This window comes from Schistocerca serialis, chromosome 3 (assembly GCF_023864345.2).
Source record: "Schistocerca serialis cubense isolate TAMUIC-IGC-003099 chromosome 3, iqSchSeri2.2, whole genome shotgun sequence".
NCBI lineage: Eukaryota > Metazoa > Arthropoda > Insecta > Orthoptera > Acrididae > Schistocerca > Schistocerca serialis.
The window spans coordinates 213583853-213603390 of NC_064640.1; the positions used below are offsets into that span (position 1 = coordinate 213583853).

General features: G+C 40.6%; 1 protein-coding gene across 1 annotated transcript in view; it reads left to right on the top strand.

The window, feature by feature from the left end:
• LOC126470752 (NACHT and WD repeat domain-containing protein 2) overlaps window positions 1-19538 on the top strand; it is a 312185-nt gene that overhangs the window by 91274 nt on the left and 201373 nt on the right. The window contains exons 9-10 of the mRNA XM_050098758.1: window positions 14976-15176; window positions 18488-18627. Of these exons, the coding sequence (XP_049954715.1) occupies window positions 14976-15176; window positions 18488-18627 (341 nt within the window). The remainder of the gene's footprint in view (window positions 1-14975; window positions 15177-18487; window positions 18628-19538) is intronic.

Here is a 19538-nt window from a genome sequence, read left to right on the forward strand (position 1 = left end):
AGCCAACACTGCCTGAAGCTGGGAGCGAAGGGATGCCAACTCAGCCCGCATTCGAGCACAGCAGTTGCAGCCCCTATCCATGCTAAAAACTGTTGTGCAAAGAACGTCTGAACTAATCTACAGAGAGCGCAAAAAAATCGACACAAAATTTAAACGGTTATTAAAATACAAGATTGCCTAGTAAATGCAGTAATGCTGCTACTTGCGCACTGCTGACACACTGCTCGGCGGCGGAAGGAGACTACGCGATTTTACACTATTCAGGTACTAAAACGCGATGCTACAACTCTCAAATACTATAATACGCCCGAAATTTATGAATTAAACAATGCAAGTACCAAAAACAGCAGATCAGTGAGGAAAATATTGAGTATGACTTGTTAGGAAATGCGTATGTAGGTGATATTGCAGGTATTAGTGAAATATTGCATGAGAGAGACAACGAAGACATTCCACATGTTTCTTCTAAAGATTCCGGTAATTGGAATGATGTGACCAGGTTCCGACATATTCATTTCCTGACTTAGGGAAGAAAGCTTCTAGTATGTCGGATGAACTGAAAGAAAAAGTGTGTGGTCTCACTCCCATACAGGTTTATGAAGAACTCTTTTCACAAGAAAAGCATTATTGTAGAGGAAACTGAAAAATACGCTAGGGAATGTAAAAATAAAATAAATCTTTCAGTTTAACCTGATGAAATTCGTGTAATTGTTGGGTTCTTGATCTTTACTGGCTATCATAAATTGTCCAATGAAAGAGATTATTGGTCTGAAGATGATGATCTAGGTGTGTAAATAGTGAATGGTACGATGAGTCGTAACAGGTATCTTGAGCTCAAATCTGTAATATATTTCAACGATAACAAAAAGGCCAATGAAAACAAGAGAGGCAAATCTTTCAGAATAAAACTATTAGCAGAGGCTCTGGTAAAAAAATTATCAAAAATGGGGAGTCTTGCAGGATAATTTGACAGTTGATGAAATGATTATGATACTATGGATATCACCCTGTGAAGCAATTTATGAGACTGAAGCTCATACGCTTTGGATGTAAACTTTGAGCCATATGAGGTATTGATGGCTACTGTTAAAATTACTTGCTCTATTGCGGGAACGATCAGAATGATGACAACGCAAATCTACCACTGGGTTCCAAAACAGTTTTGGAAATGTTGTCCATTATTAATGAGCCAAACAGTTACAAAGTGTTTTTGGCATTTACTTTACTAGTCATGACCTGCTCGTCCAACTGAAGGAACTGGAATTCCATTCAAGTGGAACTATAAGAGAAAGCAGAACAAGAAGTGCACCAATCACCAGATAAAATTATGAAGAAGAAAGAAAGGGGATATTTTGAGTTCATATTTGACATAGAGGAGGCAGTTTTGATTACAAAATGGAATGACAAGAAATGTGTTACACTAGCAACTAATTTCGACACTGTACTTCCTATCGTCAAAGTCCAACGTTGGAATTGATCCCAAAAAGAAAAGGCTAGTATTCCATAACCACATGCATTGAATATGTACAAGAATTTCATGGAAGGCGTCGATCTTCACGACTGGCTAACAAAGAAACATACCATTGCAGTGCATGGTTAAAAGTGGTAATGGTGCCTATTTGCGAGGATGGTAAATATGACTGTTGTGAATGTATGTTTGGCTTTGAAGAGATGCAATGAAGGAACTTCTGTTTCAGTGAAAGAATTCAGAAGACAGACTGCGAGAACATACCAGAAAAAAGGTCTTGAAAGCAGATCAGATGAGGGAAGACCAACAAAACTCCTCTCACCTTCCAGGAGTAATGTACCAGGTATATGGTATGACCAGAAGCTGCACGTTATCTAGAAGTGTGAAAAGCAAAGAGGATGCCAGTATGAGAACTGCAAAGGAAAGCCGAGAACATATTGTGCGAAGTGTAATGTTACTCTCTGTATGGAATGCTTTCCCAAATAACATATCAGGCCTTAACGAAATTTCACTTTTGGAGAAATTTTAAGTTAAAACTTTTGCAGATGTTACTTATTGTAAAATAAATAGTAATAGTCTTAAAATGTTATTTTGGGTTTATTATTAACAATTTCTTTATCACTTGTTTTTCGTGGTAAGCAATGTAATGACAAAACAACTGCCAAGCGCCCAGCGTCCTCAAATGAGAACGGCCAAAAATTTCATGTTTAGGCAACAAGTGAAGCAAATTTCTTCATATTTCCATAAATTGTGTTGGCAGGACGTAGTTTTCCAAAAATACAAAATATTTGTTAACTAAAACTAAATTGGGCGATGATGGTTAACGTCATACATTACACGCCATCAGCAGGTACGTAAGTGATCAGAGTTGCAGTAATCTCTGTGACAGGCAGAACTGCCACCAGAGTGCATTAATGTTATTCATGTGTAAAGTTGTTTCTAGTCCTGCTAGGGTATATAAAGGGGCATGAATTACGTCAAATGTTAAGTGATCACTGTGAAGACACGGAGATGCCGTGTATTCATGTGAGACACTGATACCAGCACCTGACACAGTTTGGAGTGACTTGATTTTGGGTTCCAATTTGGTCGACTGGTTGACTCATGCAATATCCTGATTTGTGGGGCATTTGGACGTTACAGTGGCCCGATGTTGGATTGCATAGGAACGTGTGGGCAGGCATACCCATCATCCAAGTTAGGGTCGACAACGTGTGAACACCACAAGGGAGTATAGACGAGTTGTGCACCAAGCACATCATAACTGCTTCACATCCGCACCTGAGAGTCGAGAACAAGGAGTGGACTCCCTACAACATTATATGTCATGCCGCACCATCAGTCAGAGACTAACAGTAGCCAAACTATACAATTACCGCCCCATTGTGTAGGCTGCTGTTAACACCAAAACATAGACAGCTTCTAATAAAACATTCTCAGGTTTCAAGCCGCGTCAAGTGAATTACTGCCCACGAGCTTCTGGCTGAGAACTCCTCTACCATTGTCAAGTGGATGACTGTCGTGTGTTTTTTTTTTCTTTATTGTGATTTCATTTCCCTGCACCATATGGGCTGGGGAGGGCTGTCTGCGGCACAATCCGCCACTCTTCAGCCGAGTGACATAACAACTTAAAATAAGAATAAAATGTTACATACATAAGGCGAGAAAGGGGAACTTAAAACAGAATAATGGGAGAAAATGGAGGTAAAAAATAGACTAACACGGAGACGTTCCTGGAGGACAGTTAAAAGTCACCAGAAAGTTAAAAAAAAACACAGTTGGCGAGTCTTCAAAACTCAGAGAAGACACTGAGTGGACATGCACACGTTAAAAGTCGGCCACAGTAGTAAAAACACTCTGGAACAACACACTTAAAATCCACTTGGAGCACACATGACGAAGAATAAAACTGCCAGGCGGGACGTGCCAAGGGAAAGGGCAGAGAGGATGGAAAAGGAGGGGACAGCATGGGGCAGCAGGGGAAGTGGCGGGATGAAGAGAGGAGGGGCATCAGTGGGTTCATGAAGAGGCAGGAGACACGTGGGGTGGGAGAGGAAGAGGGAAGACAGGGCAGGAGGGAGCGCAGAGACACTGAATGGAGGCACAAGAGATGGAGGGGGAGTAGGAGGGGGAAGCCGCTCAGGAGGAGGGAGGGGGAGGACGGTCGTGTAGTTGTCATTGCCGTGCTTATATAGCCACGCCGTCGCTCGTGACGTCACTGGTGCTCGGTCCTGCTTCATGTATGGTAATGTTTTGGCCGCGCGACCCCCGGGCCCGCTTCAACTCCCTCAACTACGGATCCCACGCCGTACTCAGCTGCAATCCACCGTCTCTACTGAAGGTGTTGTCAGAAATTCTAATCTCTATGGCTTCGTTTATCACGCTATCCCAGAAGCCATTAGTCCGTTTAATAATAGACGTCTCATCGAATGCAATTCGGTGTCCGTTTTCCAGATCATGTTCTGCTACAGCTCACTTTTCGGGATAGCGCAGATGGCAACATCTTTCATGTTCTATGCGGCGCTGTTCAATAGTGTGAACAGTCTGGTCGATATAGAGCTGCCCACATCCACACGGTATCTTGTAAATTCCTGGCGTTCTGAGGCCTACATCGTCTTTCACAGATTTCATTAGTTGCCGGATCTTTGCCGGAGGCCTGAAGATTGTGTCTATTTTAGGCCTCCTCAGGAGCCGAATAATCTTCTCTGTTGTCGAACCACAAAACGGTAAGAATGCAACCTGCTTGGTGCCTTCTTCAGAGGTCTCCTTCCTTTGAGGCTTGGATGACACTGCTTGTGAGATCTGTTTGTTGTTGTAACCGTTTTCCTTAAAAACTTTGCGTAAGTGGCTCAGTTCTCTCGGCAAGTTTTCTGCGCCTGAGACGGTTTCAGCTCGATGTACTAAGGTCCTCAGAAGTGACTGTTTCTGTGCTGGGTGATGGAAGCTGATGGCGTGCAGATACCGATCCGTGTGTGTGGGCTTGCGGTAAATGCTATGACCTAGAGACCTATTGGGTTCAAATGGCTCTGAGCACTATGGGATTCAACTGCTGAGGTCATAAGTCCCCTAGAACTTAGAACTACTTAAACCTAACTAACCCAAGGACAACACACACATCCATGCCCGAGGCAGGATTCGAACCTGCGACCGTAGCGGTCGCGCGGTTCCAGACTGTAGCGCCAGACCTATTGGGTTTACGGCAGACAAGCACGTCCAAGAACGGCAGGGAACCCCCCATCTCTACTTCCATTGTGAAGTTGATGTGGTCGTGGATGCTGTTGAGGTGCTCGAGGAACTCTTCTAATTTTTCTTGTCCATGAGGCCAAATGACGAAGGTATCGTCGACGTAAGCTCGCTTTGCAGGAGCCATGTCCAAGGCGATGTCTTCGAAATGCTCCATAAAGAGGTTGGCTACTACTGGAGCTAGTGGACTTCCCATCGCCACGCCGTCAGTTTGGTTAAAATATTCTCCATCATGTAAGAAATATGATGACGTCAGAGTGTGCTTAAATAAATCCACGATGGTGTCGTCAAAGAGCTGGGACAGCAAGTCAATAGAGTCTGTGATGGGGACACACGTGAATAAAGAAACCACATCGAAGCTAACCATAATATCCCCTTCAGCAAGTCACAGACCTTTAATCCGATTGATGAAGTCAGCCGTACTCTTTATATGGTGTCCACAGTGTCCAAAGTGAATAGAGAGGAGGCTGGCCAGATGTTTAGCAAGTTTATAGGTCAGCGATCCGATGGTACTCACTATCGGCCTCGACAGTGTGTCCTTCTTATGCACCTTCGGCAGACCATAGAACGTGGGCGGTCTTGGTGCCTTGGGGAGGAGGTTCTTAATAGTATTATCTTCCAGTGATGACCGTTTGAGAAGCTCTGAAGTTTTCCTCACTATTCTGGATGTTGGGTCTCGAGGTAATTTTTGGTATGTGTCTTCCTCCAACATCCGTCTGATTTTTGCGTCATAGTCGGCACGTTCCATTAATGTTTCTGCATCTACATTACATTACAAACCAACCATTATACAACAGCAAATAATTCCGCCAGCCGCCCCACAAAGGGATCACAAATTTAGCATTGGAGGGCAGCGTGGAGGGTAAAAATCGTAGAGGGAGACCAAGAGATGAATACACTAAGCAGATTCAGAAAGATGTAGGTTGCAGTAAGTACTGGGAGATGAAGAAGCTTGCACAGGATAGAGTGGCATGGAGAGCTGCATCAAACCAGTCTCAGGACTGAAGACAACAACAACAACAACATATTTCAAAAGAGAAATTTTTCCTTTCTTCCAATATTTTTCATTGAAATTCCCTATGTTTCTCTGTATTACGCGTGGACTAAACGGAACGGTGACAACACTACTAGCACATCGCTGAATATTCCTTCAGATCAACTTAGGGGGGTAGGACGTCAAACGGGCCAACTTGGAGCAGGAGAGGCACCACAGGACATTTTATTTTCCACTGTCTATACGTTTACAAATAAATTCATAAAACTTTGTCAGCATGACCAGGAAGGATTCGGGATTCACACTCATAACAGTGGAAGTTCAAAAACATAACAAAATAATTTTTTTGCATGTGAAATTTCATCATTTTTTCGCTTACTATTGGCTGCATTTGTTTCTATAAGTACATTTTTCTTCACAAGTAACAGAGATACTTTGATGAATTTTGCACAGCATACAAACCATACTTACAGGTGCATGAAAGTCTAGAATTTTCCAAATCTATTAAAAACTGTGGTAAAAATTGAGATAATTAACTACAAAATTTGATTTTTTCTAAACATAAAGTTTAAAACGTAACAGCCCATTTATTTTTCATAAATTAAATAGATTCTAGAGTTTCAGACACCTGTAAGTATGGTTTGTATGCTGTGCAAAATTCATCTAACAGTCTCTCTTACTTATGAAGAAAAGTGTACCTATAGCAACAAATGCAGCCAATAGTAAGTGAAGAAAATGATGAAATTTCACATGTAAAAAAAAATTATTTTGTTATGTTTTTGAACTTCCGCTGCTACGAGTGTGAATCCTGAATTCTTCCTGGTCATGCTGATAAAGTTTTATGAATTTACTTGTAAAAGTATAGACAGTGGAAATTAAAATGTCCTGTGGTGCCTCTCCTGCTCCAAGTCGGTCCGTTTGACGTCCTACACACCCCCCCCCCCCCCTTAAGGAGATTTCCGAACGCTGGAATAGTACTTAACCAAAGGTTACACGAATCTCTTCATGAGGGTTCATGAGCATATGCACTGCACTTTGTCAGAATTCTCCCAAAATTACAGATCTTCCATTCACCCTCCGCACAAATGATCTTACGCTTTACTTCTTTTTCATATCGCTTCGTAAAATATTTATTCTATATGACAAAGGCAAGAGTTTGCTACTGACACTTCCTTTTCATACTGCGGGAATTTATCTTCCGCCGTAGTTATTATCTTTTATTTTTCTACAGATAAGAAGCGTTTTTGTCTAGTACATGAAGTGGAGCTAATTTGAAACTTTCAGGCAAACGTGGTTTTTGTTCAAAATTCTAACAATTGCTTCCACGTGCAGCATGGGTATTTCATGAAGAATGTTAGTCGACAACTGAGAATGTTGACTAAGTGAAACTTCTTCTGATTGGGCGTTTAATGAGAACACGTATGGAAATCGCTGTTTCTTCCAAAAGATGTAAATACAAACACATAAAGAAATAAAGGAAGATGAGAATTTGAAGTCGAAGTCATCAGTGCGTATTTGGAGAAAGTTCCATGACCGTTTTGAAGGAACTGGCGTTCGCTTGAAGTGATTCTGGTGGATCAGGGAGAGTCTCGAACTGGATTCTCAGACACAGACTTGAGACTCACTCCTAAAATGAATGTAGTATCTTAACAACTGCGTCACAGGAATCCGTGGAAACACAGGGTATTTCTAAATTACTGTAGCAAAATCGTAAGATTTGTAGGGGTGATGTATAAGTAATGGCTTGAATACGAACCGCTTTCTGGAGATGTATTCTTTCCTTGCTACAGCAACAAGCATGTGAAATTGTGAGTCCCACTAGCCTACATCTGTTGACTGAAAGATAGTAATTCACCATAAATATGGAAATTATTTCATCTGCAAAAAAGTGGCTAACGCTGTAACAATGCCCACTGTTAACCGCTGTTTTTAGAAGCACTTTGGACTCCTGACCATCAGTGATAGAGGAGACAGTGAGTGTGTAATGCGATACGTTATTACTGGACGTTTCATGTGTCCCTCTACCTTGGGAATGTTACCACATTAGTTAATCAGGTATGTATGTAGTAATTACCAGTCAGTGTAAGTTATTATGATTCTTTTAATCAAGAGACGCTGGATAATGAAATACATTGTTCTGTGTAGAACTGAAACAGTTCATTTCTGGGTATACTATATGTGATCAAAAGTATCCGGACACAAGCAAAACATACGTTTTTCATATTAGGTGCATTGTGCTGCCACCTACTGCCAGGTACTCCTACCAGCGACCTCAGTAGTCATTAACATCGTGAGAGAGCAGAATGGGGTGCTCCGCGGAACTCACGGACTTCGAACGTGGTCAGGTGACTGGGTGTCACTTGTGTCATTCGTCTGTACACGAGATCTCCACACTGATAAACATCCATAGGTCCATTGTTTCCGATGTGATAGTGAAGTGGAAACGTGAAGGGACACGTACAGCACAAAAGCTCACAGGCCGACCTCGTCTGTTGACTGACAGAGACCACTGACGGTTGAAGAGGGTCGTAATATGTAATAGGCAGACATCTATCCAGACCATCACACAGGAAATTCAAAATGCAACAGTATCCACTGCAAGTACTATGACACATAGGTTGCAGGTGAGAAAACTTGGATTTCATTGTCGAGCGGCTGCTCATAAGCCACGCATAACCCCTGTAAATGCCAAACGACGCCTCGCTTGATGTAAGGAGCGTAAACGGTGGACGATTGAACAGTGGAAAAAGGTTGTGTGGAGTAACGAATCACGGTGCACAATGTGGCAATCTGATGGCAGGGTGTGGGTATGGCGAATTTCCAGTGAACGTCATCTGCCAGCGTGTACGGTGCCAACAGTAAAATTCGGAGGTAGTGGTGTTATGGTGTGGCCGTGTTTCTCATGGAGGGGGCTTGCACCCCTTGTTGTTTTGTGTGGCACTATCACAGCACAGGCCTACACTGATGTTTTAATCGCCTTCTTGTTTCCCACTGTTGACGAGCAATTTGGGTATGGTAGTTGCATCTTTCAACATGATCGAGCACCTGTTCATAATGCACGACCTGTGCCAGAGTGGTTACACGATAATAACATCCCAGTAATGGACTGGCCTGCACAGAGTCCTGACCTGAATCCTATAAAACACCTTTTGAATGTTTTGGAACGCTGACTTTGGGCCAGGCCTCACCGACCGACATCGATACCTCTCCTCAGTGCAGCACTGTGAAGAATGGGCTGTCATTCCCCAAGAGACCTTCCAGCACGTGAATGAACGTATACCTGCGAGAATGGTAGCTGTCATCAAGGCTAAGGGTGGGCCATCGCCATATTGAATTCCAGCATTACCGATGGAGGGCGCCACGAACTTGTAAATCATTTTCAGTCAGGTGTCCGGATACTTTTGATCACATAGTGTAGGCTCTAATCCAAATCATTATCCATCGGGTACCCTCCACTCTTACTTGGTGAATGCAAGTGTAGGTTTTAGAAACATCCTGTATATGCTTTGGGAGTCCATGTAAGATTGAATGGGACGCCACTTTTCAGATAATGCTTCATGTACTGTCTATTTTCCTCATTCACCAGTCTTTACACGTCTACGAGTTTGCCAGTGCAAAAGACGAAACTGTAATATTAAATCAGAACGGCAATTCCAAAGGTTATGTAGGGTTATTCACAAGTACCTCTGAGGTTCCAGAAGACGACTGCACGGAAACTACAAGATATACAGAAAAATGACACATATCGGTGCATTAACAAGAGCATGCTGAGGGGTAGTGCCACCAATTCTTCATGTCTACATATTTATTTCTCAATATAGCCACTGCTGAAACAAAAATATGTCTCCGAATGAGAGATCAGTTTGTTGGTACCGTCACTTTAGAATGTTCGACTTTGTTGATGGAGCTACAACCTTCCCTCTTTTTGCAGCGCTTCGTAACTATCAAAGTGAAGTTTTCGAATATGTTCTTTAAGTTTTGGAAACAGATGAAAATCAGAGGGGGCCAAATCGGGACTGAATGGGAGATTATCAATGACAGTGAACCCAAGGCGTCGGATTGTTGCCGCTATCGCAGCGCTCGTCTGTGGTCTGCAACTGTCATACTGATGGAGAGGATGAACTCTTCGAATTTGTGCTTTGTTTTCCGAGGGTCTTGCAGTACCTTGCAGAGCTTTTGGTGGCGCCTTTAGGCATGAATTCCAAGTGTACCACACCTGGAACATCCAAGAACACTGTAGGCGTGATTTTGCCTGCTGATGGCATGGTCTTGATATTTTTTGGCGTCGGTGATTCCTTGTGGCGCAACTCCATTGATGCTCTCTTGTTTTTGGGATGAAAATGGTGAACCTAGCTTTCAGCACCTTTCATAATATTGTTAAGGAAAGCATCACCCTCACGCTCAATATGCAAAAGAAACTGATGACGCCGGCCTCTGTGGCCGAGCGGTTCTAGGCGCTTCAGTCCGGAACCGCGCTGCTGCTACGGTCGCAGGTTCGAATCCTGCCTCGGGTATGGATGTGTGTGATGTCCTTTGGTTAGTTAGGTTTAAGTAGTTCTAAGTTGTTCTCAGATGTTAAGTCCCATAGTGCTTAGAGCCATATGAATTTTTGAAATTGATGACAAATGTCCAATCTTCTCTGTTTAATGTCAGGAGTGAGCATTCGAGGCACCTGCCATAAACACAGTTTTCTGTACCACTGTTCTGCATTGGGTGGCCTGTATACACACTTGTGATACGCCACACTTACCTGAGAGCTGTGTCTATGTTATCCGACGATTTTCTCTGATGAGGTCATCAATGTGATTCTGATGTGCCTCGTTGGTGGAGGCACTCGGTCATCATCTCTATGCTTTGTCACACACGTTGAGGTTAACACTGCAGTTACTTTCATGACAAGCAGAAATAACCAACTATCACACATAACTGATGTTGATACAATCATCAATGTGTACACAGCTTTCATTCTTCTATGGATTTCAATTGGAGGCATCTTTCTTCAGTTAGAATCTCTATTACAGCATGCTGTTTCTCACGCTTCGACGTAGACACATTGCCAAGTTAGATGCTGCAATTGGGAGTCATCTAGCGGCAGTGGGTTGCATCTCGCGTCAGGGAAGCGGGAAACTACCAACTAATATGCATAACATGCACGAGCAGTACCTCAACCGATGCTGAGAACAGAATAAAAAATTCGGGGGCATTACTTTTCAGCATGCCCTCTTATGTTCCTAATACGCGCCATGGCGTAGTTGCAAAGCGCAACACTAGGGTGCAGGCGTGCCAGAACATGCAGAAAAATCATCCGCTCTGCATTATGACATGGAATTAGTTCGCTCTTGCGGATAGGCAACCCAGTGAACAGATTTACAAATCGTGCTACTGTCGTTACGCCTTCCTGGGCATGCGGCAGCAACTTCAGTGAACTGCACGCGTATATTAACATTTGCTTCATCACAAAGGCTGCCCATTCTGAGCGCATGTAATGTGGGTTTAAAACTCGGAGAGGTGCTTTATCCTCTGATATGTGTCTATTTTCTATATGTCTTGTAGTTTTCACGCAGTCATCTTCAGAAGCCCCAGAGGTATTATGAATAACCCCGACTTGAACTCTCAAGACAGCACATCTTGAAAGAGGCATCCGCTTGATTTCATGCGATTTTTTACAACCACGTTTCACAATTTCGATGGCCCCTGTCTGTCAGAACATGAGGTCAGCATGGTCTTGGTTTAACTGCAGTTGTCTGTTCACGTTTCTACTTCACAATCACATCACCAACAGTCGGTTTTGGCAGCTTTAGAAGGGTTGAAATGTCCCTGATGAATTTGTTACTCAGGTAACATCCAATGACTAGTCCATGCTCGAAGCCACTGAGCCCTCCTGACCAACCCATTTTGCTGTTTTAGTGGTCAATTCTGCTTGACATAGGGATTTACAGACACCTTTCATCAGGTAGTGTACATGATTTTCAAAAAATGGCTCTGAGCACTATGGGACTTAACTTCTGAGGTCATCAGCCCCCTAGAACTTAGAACTACTTAAACCTAACTAACCTAAGGACAGCACACACATCCATGCCCGAGGCAGGATTCGAACCTGCGACCGTACCGGTCGCGCGGTTCCAGACTGTAGCGCCTAGAACCGCTCGGCCACTCCGGCCGGCACATGATTTTCGCCACACTTGAGAAACTACAGTGCCTCATAGTGCAACAGATACGTGAATGTTACAGCATCTACTATCTAGGAACAGCTCTGATGTTAGAATTTTAATGCGTTACAAAGAATACTGGTACTGCAAAATACGGAAGCAAGTAATCCAGAAATCGAAGCAACATTGTTATGAGAAAAAGATAATTACATCAGGCAATAAAATAAAAACCTTATGGGATATAGGGAAGACAGAGACAGATGGGGCCAAAAAGGAAGAGGAACAGATAGCTCTAAAAATAAATGAGACTTTGGCAAAAGTGCATTTAGTGTTGGAAATCTCTTAAACAAGTACCTCATTTCTGTTACCGACAGGTTGGGGTTATCAGGTTCAGTGAACAGTGTAACGGACTATATGATACCAGTCTTTAAAAATAACTTCAGTAAAATGGAAATGTCACTCACGTCTCCCAAAGAAGTAGCATCCATCATAAAATCATTAAAATCTAAGTATTCCAGTGGGTATGATAACATATCAATGAAGTTAATCGAAGAGTTCTCATTTGAGTTGAGTTTCATCTTAAATTATTTGTGTAATCAATCTCTTATCAGCAGAACATTTCCAGACTGACTAAAATATGCTGAAGTTAAGCCTCTTTACAAGAAGGGGGATAAACAGATACCATCAAATTATCGACCAATTTCCCTTTTGTCTGCTTTCTGAAAAATATTTGAGAAGGTTGTGTTCAAGCATCTCCTTAAGCATCTGACTGCAAATAACATATTGTCCAAGTTCCAGTTTGGATTTCTTAAGGGATCTGATACACAGGAAGCTATTTACACTTACAGTGGGAATGTATTTAATTCATCAGATAATAAATTAGAGGCTACTGGCATTTTCTGTAACCTGTCAAAAGCTTTTTACTGTGTGAGCCACAGCATTCTTTTAAGTAAATTAGAATATTATGGTGTCACCAGAAATGCTGTGAAATGGTTTGAGTCTATCTAACAGGAAACAAAGGGTGTCATTGCAAAGTACCTGTGCAATAAGCAGTCAGCCTTCATCTGATTGGGAATTAATTACTTGTGGTGTTCCTCAAGGTTTCATCTTGGGTGCACTGCTTTTTCTTGTGTACATTAATGACATCTTGTCTGTTACATTGCCAGATGCTAGGTTTGTTTTGTTTGCAGATGATACAAACATTGCAATAAGTAGCAAGTCAAGTACAGATTCAGAAATAGTTGCTAATCAAATTTTCATTGATATTAATAAATGATTTAAAGCTAATTCACTGTCATTGAACTTTGAGAAGACCTACTATATGCAATTCAGAACCTGTAAGAGATTTCCTTCCATCATGTGTATAATATATGAAGACATGCAGATTGTAGAGAGTGACAGTGTTAAATTTCTGGGATTACAACTTGATAATAAATTCAGTTGGGAAGGGCATACCACAGAATTGCTTTAGCACCTAAAGAAGTCTGTATTTGCAGTCAGAATGATATCAAATGTAGGAGATATAAATATAAAAAAACTTGCATACTTTGTTTACTTTCATTCTATTATTTCATACGGGATCATATTCTAAGCAAAAGTTTTAAGGGTGCAAAAGCGTGTGATGAGAATCATTTGTGGTGTAAATTCAAGAACATCATATAGAAACCTGTTCAAGGAACTTTGTATTCTAACTACTGCTTCTCAGTATATTTATTCCTTAATGAAATTTGTCGCAAGTAATATATCTCTGTTTCTAACCAATAGCTCAATACATAGTATCAATACTAGGAATAAGAACAATCAACGTAAAGACCTAAAATCATTTACCTTGGTCCAAAAAGGGGTCCAATATTCAGGAACACACATTTTCAATAGGTTTACAGCAACCATTAAAAACTTGGTTTCAGATAAAGCACAGTTTCAACAGAGTTTGAAAGCCTTTTTGATAGGCAACTTCTTCTACTCTATAGATGAATATCATAACAGAGACTGTTACGGCAGCTTGAGTAAAAATGTCTGTTAGGTTTCAGCTTTGACAGCACTTGGTCACAACAGTCAAGATTATGTATTTCACGCATGATAAATTAATTCATGTTAATTCTGTAAGTATTGGCTGCTCCAGTTTACCGCATTGTATTTACCTATTTCGACAATCTTCTGACAAATGATCAGGGTAGTAAATAATATATTCAAATGTTTTTTATTTTTATGTTATACTTTCTGACATGTTCTACACACACGAGAATCATCTCATCTTTTGGGACTATGGAACAAAAGCTGAATCTAATCTAATCTAGCCTCATTGCTGAAATACAGAATGCCAAATTGTAATGTTTTTAGATGTACTGTGCTGTAGTGCAACATACTTTGACGTCTGCATACATTTCTAGAGCTTTTGCAGTGACTATAATCTGGAAGCCTGCATTGGTGAGTGGCATAGACGAACACCATGTGTGGTGGTACCAGCAACATCCGTCTACCGGTTGCAACACGTGATGGAAATTTTGTGGAACACATTCTCCCAATATGACATCCAAAGCTCTATGGTCTTCTCTGTGCATGGTTACAGTGCTGCTTTGTTGCTATAGAAGGCTTACAAGATACTGAATAAAACTTAATTCATGTAGGACCATTACTTCAAGTTCTTCATTTTTAATTTTCTTTCCATGTCATCTGAGGAATTATGTGGTTTTTGCTGTGTTTCCTAAAGTGATAGATCATAGATGATGATGTGTTTTGACAACTACTGACCCACTCTTCTTTGTGAATTTTTTGTCTGACATATAACTACCATTATTGTTGAGACTCAGCTATATAATTGTTTCATCATCTTGAAGGGTTTTTGATGCCTATGCTCCCAGGCAGTCTTTTGAGAGCCAATTTCATGAACCATTACTTTTGTTATATTTACTTTTGTTATGATATTTCCCAAATGCCTACCCTAATTTATTTATGTATGGGTTGTATTACACTAGTGTTGAGTCAACAGAACTGCACAGACAACATGAGCATGATAACTGATATTGATGTGGTGCCCACATTTATTTCTCGTACCAGTCTAGCCTATAACAGTCAAAATTTTATATCTAGATGGTAAGTTAACATTATGGTACATTTGCAGATTTCATACAACTACATGCTTCCATTTGATGACATTCCTGTGGATCTGGTGCCTCTGACAGCACACTTTAAGTACTTACTGAACAACGCGACCAAAGAGCAACCGCTGATCCTGTTCCTGGACTCAGTGGACCAGCTGACAGGCACACAGGATGCCAACAAGGTTTCCTGGCTGCCGTTGCGCCTGCCTCCCAATTGCAAGGTACGTCTTCCTCAACAGCTAAAGTATAACTTTTAAATTATTTCCATACATCTTCTATTACTTACTGCAGGAATATTGTTCTACAATATGCAGCTAGGCACTTTGATCACAACTATTAATGGACACAAACTGTTTGTTTGATTTTCTTTGTTATTCTTCAGACATGCTGGCATTTGTTTTAGAGTTGTTAAAGGTATTTGAATCAGTATCTTATGTCATATATGAGTGCTTGTTTGCAAATTAATGCCTCCGAATATTTGTATGAAAACTCTTAACGCTTTTTAAATAAAACAAATGTTATTAACATTCTATATTTTTGTTCTTCGTGTCTACATATTTATTTCTCAACACAGTCACTCTGGAAACACACACATTTCTCCCAATGAGGGACCAGTTTGTTGATACCATCATTTTAGAATGTTTGACTCTTTTGACAGAGTCACAACCTCACCTCTGCTTGCTCACTTCATCACTATCAAAGTAAAGTCCTCAAAGGTGTTATTTAAGTTTTGGAAACAGATAAAAATCGGATGGGGCCAAGTTGGGACTGTATGGGGGATTGTTGATGACAGTGAACCCAAGACATTAAATTGTTGCAGATGTTGCAGCAACTGTGTATGGTCTGGCATTGTCATGCTGAAGGAGAGGGTACTTCACATGTAGATGAACTCTTTGAGTTTGAAACTCGATTACAGTAAGCTGTTTCTCATGCATCATCATTGTTACATTACCCATGGCCAAGGTACATGCTGAAATCTGAAGCTGTCTAGTGGCCGAGGGCTTTGTTTTTCTTAAGATATGCTGGTATTTAGTGTAGATTCATTAAAGGTAATTGAATCAGTATCTTATGTCATGTTTGACTGGGTACTGAAAAGTAATAACTACTAAATTTTTATGTGAAAACTCTTATAGGTTTTTAAATAAGACAAGCGTTAGTAACATCTACATCTTTATTCTTTATGTTTACATATTTATTTCTGAGCATAGTCACCCTGGAAACAAATATATTTCTCCCAATGAGAGACCCATTTATAGATACCATCACTTTATAATGTTTGACTTTGTTGTTGAATCCATAACCTCTCCTCTGCTTGCACTGCTTCATCACTATCAAAATGAAGTCATCCAAGGTGTTCATCAAGTTTTGGAAACAGATGAAAATCAGTTGGTGCCAATTCAGGACTGTATGAAGGGTGATCGATGACAGTGAAACCAAGGTGTCAGATTGTTGCAGATGTCACAGTGCTTATGTATGATGTGGCATTGTCATGGTAAAGGAGAAGGTGCTCCATGTGTAGACAAATTCTTTAACTTTGAAACTCAATTATAGCACACTGTTCCTCACAAACTGACATAGTTGCATTATCCATTTCCATGTTACACACTTCAATTCAGAGCCCTCAAGTGGCTGAGGGCTACAAGTATGTGGACATGAAGAATGAAGATGTTGAGCGTTAATGGGGTTTGTTTCATTTAAACACCTTTAAGGCTTTTCTTATAAAAATTCAGAGTCATTACTTTTCAGCACTTTCTCATAAGGGGCTGCCTTTTTAGTTATATAACTCTCATCATTTCAGATCAATATATGAACATGATATATTTCATGTATACTACTCTGCTGAACCAGAACATTATGACCATCTTCTTAATATAATGTTGGTCCACCTTTGGAAAGGTTCTGAGGTGATATCTCGTTTGCCACATATTTGTTTTCCCTTTTGTATGTATAATATATGTTTTCACATGCGAAAGGGATTAGATTAACCATTTCCTCAGCTACTCATACACTTACCCACTACTCTCTCTGTGATGAACAACACCTTGTTGCAGTCTTTCACTGTCGTGGTCTAATGGTGATCCCTGCATTCTGTTTGAGCAAAACAATGAGGTAGTGTACATTGTGTTGCTTGCAAAGAGCAGCAAGCTCTACATCTACATCTACATCCATACTCCGCAAGCCACCTGACGGTGTGTGGCGGAGAGTACCTTGAGTACCTCTATCGGTTCTCCCTTCTATTCCAGTCTCGTATTGTTCGTGGAAAGAAGGATTATCGGTATGCCTCTGTGTCAGCTCTAATCTCTCTGATTTTATCCTCATGGTCTCTTCGTGAGATATACCTAGGAGGGAGCAATATAATGCTTGACTCCTTGGTGAAGGTATGTTCTTGAAACTTCACCAAAAGCCTGTACCGAGCTACTGAGCATCTCTCCTGCAGAGTCTTCCACTGGAGTTTATCTATCATCTCCATAACGCTTTCGTGATTACTAAATGATCCCGTAACGAAGTGTGCTGCTCTCCGCTGGATCTTCTCTATCTCTTCTATCAACCCTATCTGGTATGGATCCCACACTGCTGAGCAGTATTCAAGCAGTGGGTGAACAAGCGTACTGTAACCTACTTCCTTTGTTTTCGGATTGCATTTCCTTAGGATTCTTCCAATGAATCTCAGTCTGGCATCTGCTTTACCGATGATCAACTTTATATGATCATTCCAGTTTAAATCACTCCTAATGCGTACTCCCAGATAATTTATGGAATTAACTGCTTTCAGTTGCTGACCTGCTATATTGTAGCTAAATGATAAGGGATCTTTCTTTCTATGTATTTGCAGCACATGACCTGCTATATTGTAGCTAAATGATAAGGGATCTTTCTTTCTATGTATTTGCAGCACATTACACTTGTCTACATTGAGATTCAATTGCCATTCCCTGCACCATGCGTCAATTCGCTGCAGATCCTCCTGCATTTCAGTACAATTTTCCATTGTTGCAACCTCTCGATATACCACAGCATCATCCGCAAAAAGCTTCAGTGAACTTCCGATGTCATCCAAAAGGTCATTTATGCATATTGTGAATAGCAACGGTCCTACGACACTCTCCTGTGGCACACCTGAAATCTCTCTTACTTCGGAAGACTTCTCTCCATTTAGAATGATATGCTGCATTCTGTTATCTAGGAACTCTTCAATCCAATCACACAATTGGTCTGATAGTCCATATGCTCTTACTTTGTTCATTAAACAACTGTGAGGAACTCTGATTGTTCTACTTTTTGACAGAGTTTGTATGGATTGCACCCACATTTTCACTATATCAATGTAACATGCATAGTAGAACAGCAGATGCTACAGTGCACCCAGTTACCAACATAACAGTAATCACACTGATGTAAATATATGAACTGTGACTTTACTTGAAGCAATTTTTCTGGGACATAAGCATCACTTGAGAAAATATGTAATTGTATTCTATGAAATGATGATAAGCAGTAACACTCATACACTGAAATATATATTCTGTTCCAGCTGCTGATATCTTGTGCAGCTGAAGCAAATAACCCAGAGGTCTCTAATGACTATTACCTTTTAAGAAGAATGATTGACATTGAGGAGAACTTTCTTGAGGTTACTGACCTCGGAGAGGATCTTGCAATGCAAGTAATAAGGTAACAATTTCTTATGTGCATATTTGGGGGTTTATGTGTGGTATTGACTTTTATTTATTCTTGCAGTTATGTCAGAGACTTGTTGTAGGCAAGGTTTCAGACATTCAACTGGGCTTCTCCATCTATGACAGCTGCATTATTATTTGATTATTCATCCAGTTTTATCCCTGTTTCCCTATCTTCTCCTGAGATTAACATTTTCTGGAATAATATTTTCATATCAGAAAGAGTGGTTCACTGAAAGTTTTACACTGTAAACATGACTTTGTGTGGAATAACTGGAAATATGTATAGAATGCAATGCAACAGAGTGTTTAGTTATTCAGTTTTGTTGCTTATAAAACTAATTTTGCAACTCAGTGAATTGTTTAAAGACTGTATTTTTTGTTCAGTGAACTGTGTAATGGATTGTTGGATGATTACATTTTATTGTTAATCACAGTGACCAGTCCTGTAGGAATCATATCTCACAATTAATTTCACTAACGCTGTAGTACTTATTTGATTTAATTCTGTTTCCGCTTTTATTTCATGCCCTTCTCTGAGCCCATTACTACTGTTCCTGATGTTTCCTGATTGTAATATTCAGCCTATTGCTTCACTTTACTTTCTGCTGCTACATTTTGTAAAATTTCGTTCTCTGAGGCCGGTTTTTTACACTCCTTGCTGTTACTGTGCTGTCTCTTTGTTATCAGTACATACTGCCTCCTCACTTTGCTCCCCTGTTCTTTGGGCATAGTTTCTCACCGACAAATGAATCCATGTTGTCATCCCCTTTAGGCTCTACTCTTATTTAGATTCAGAACCTGATATTTTTTTCCAAATTTCAGTTTAGTAAGATTTGTTTCAGGAGAATAAACAATTGCAATGTGTAATATGACCTTCTCAATTCAGCATCCAAACTTTCCAAT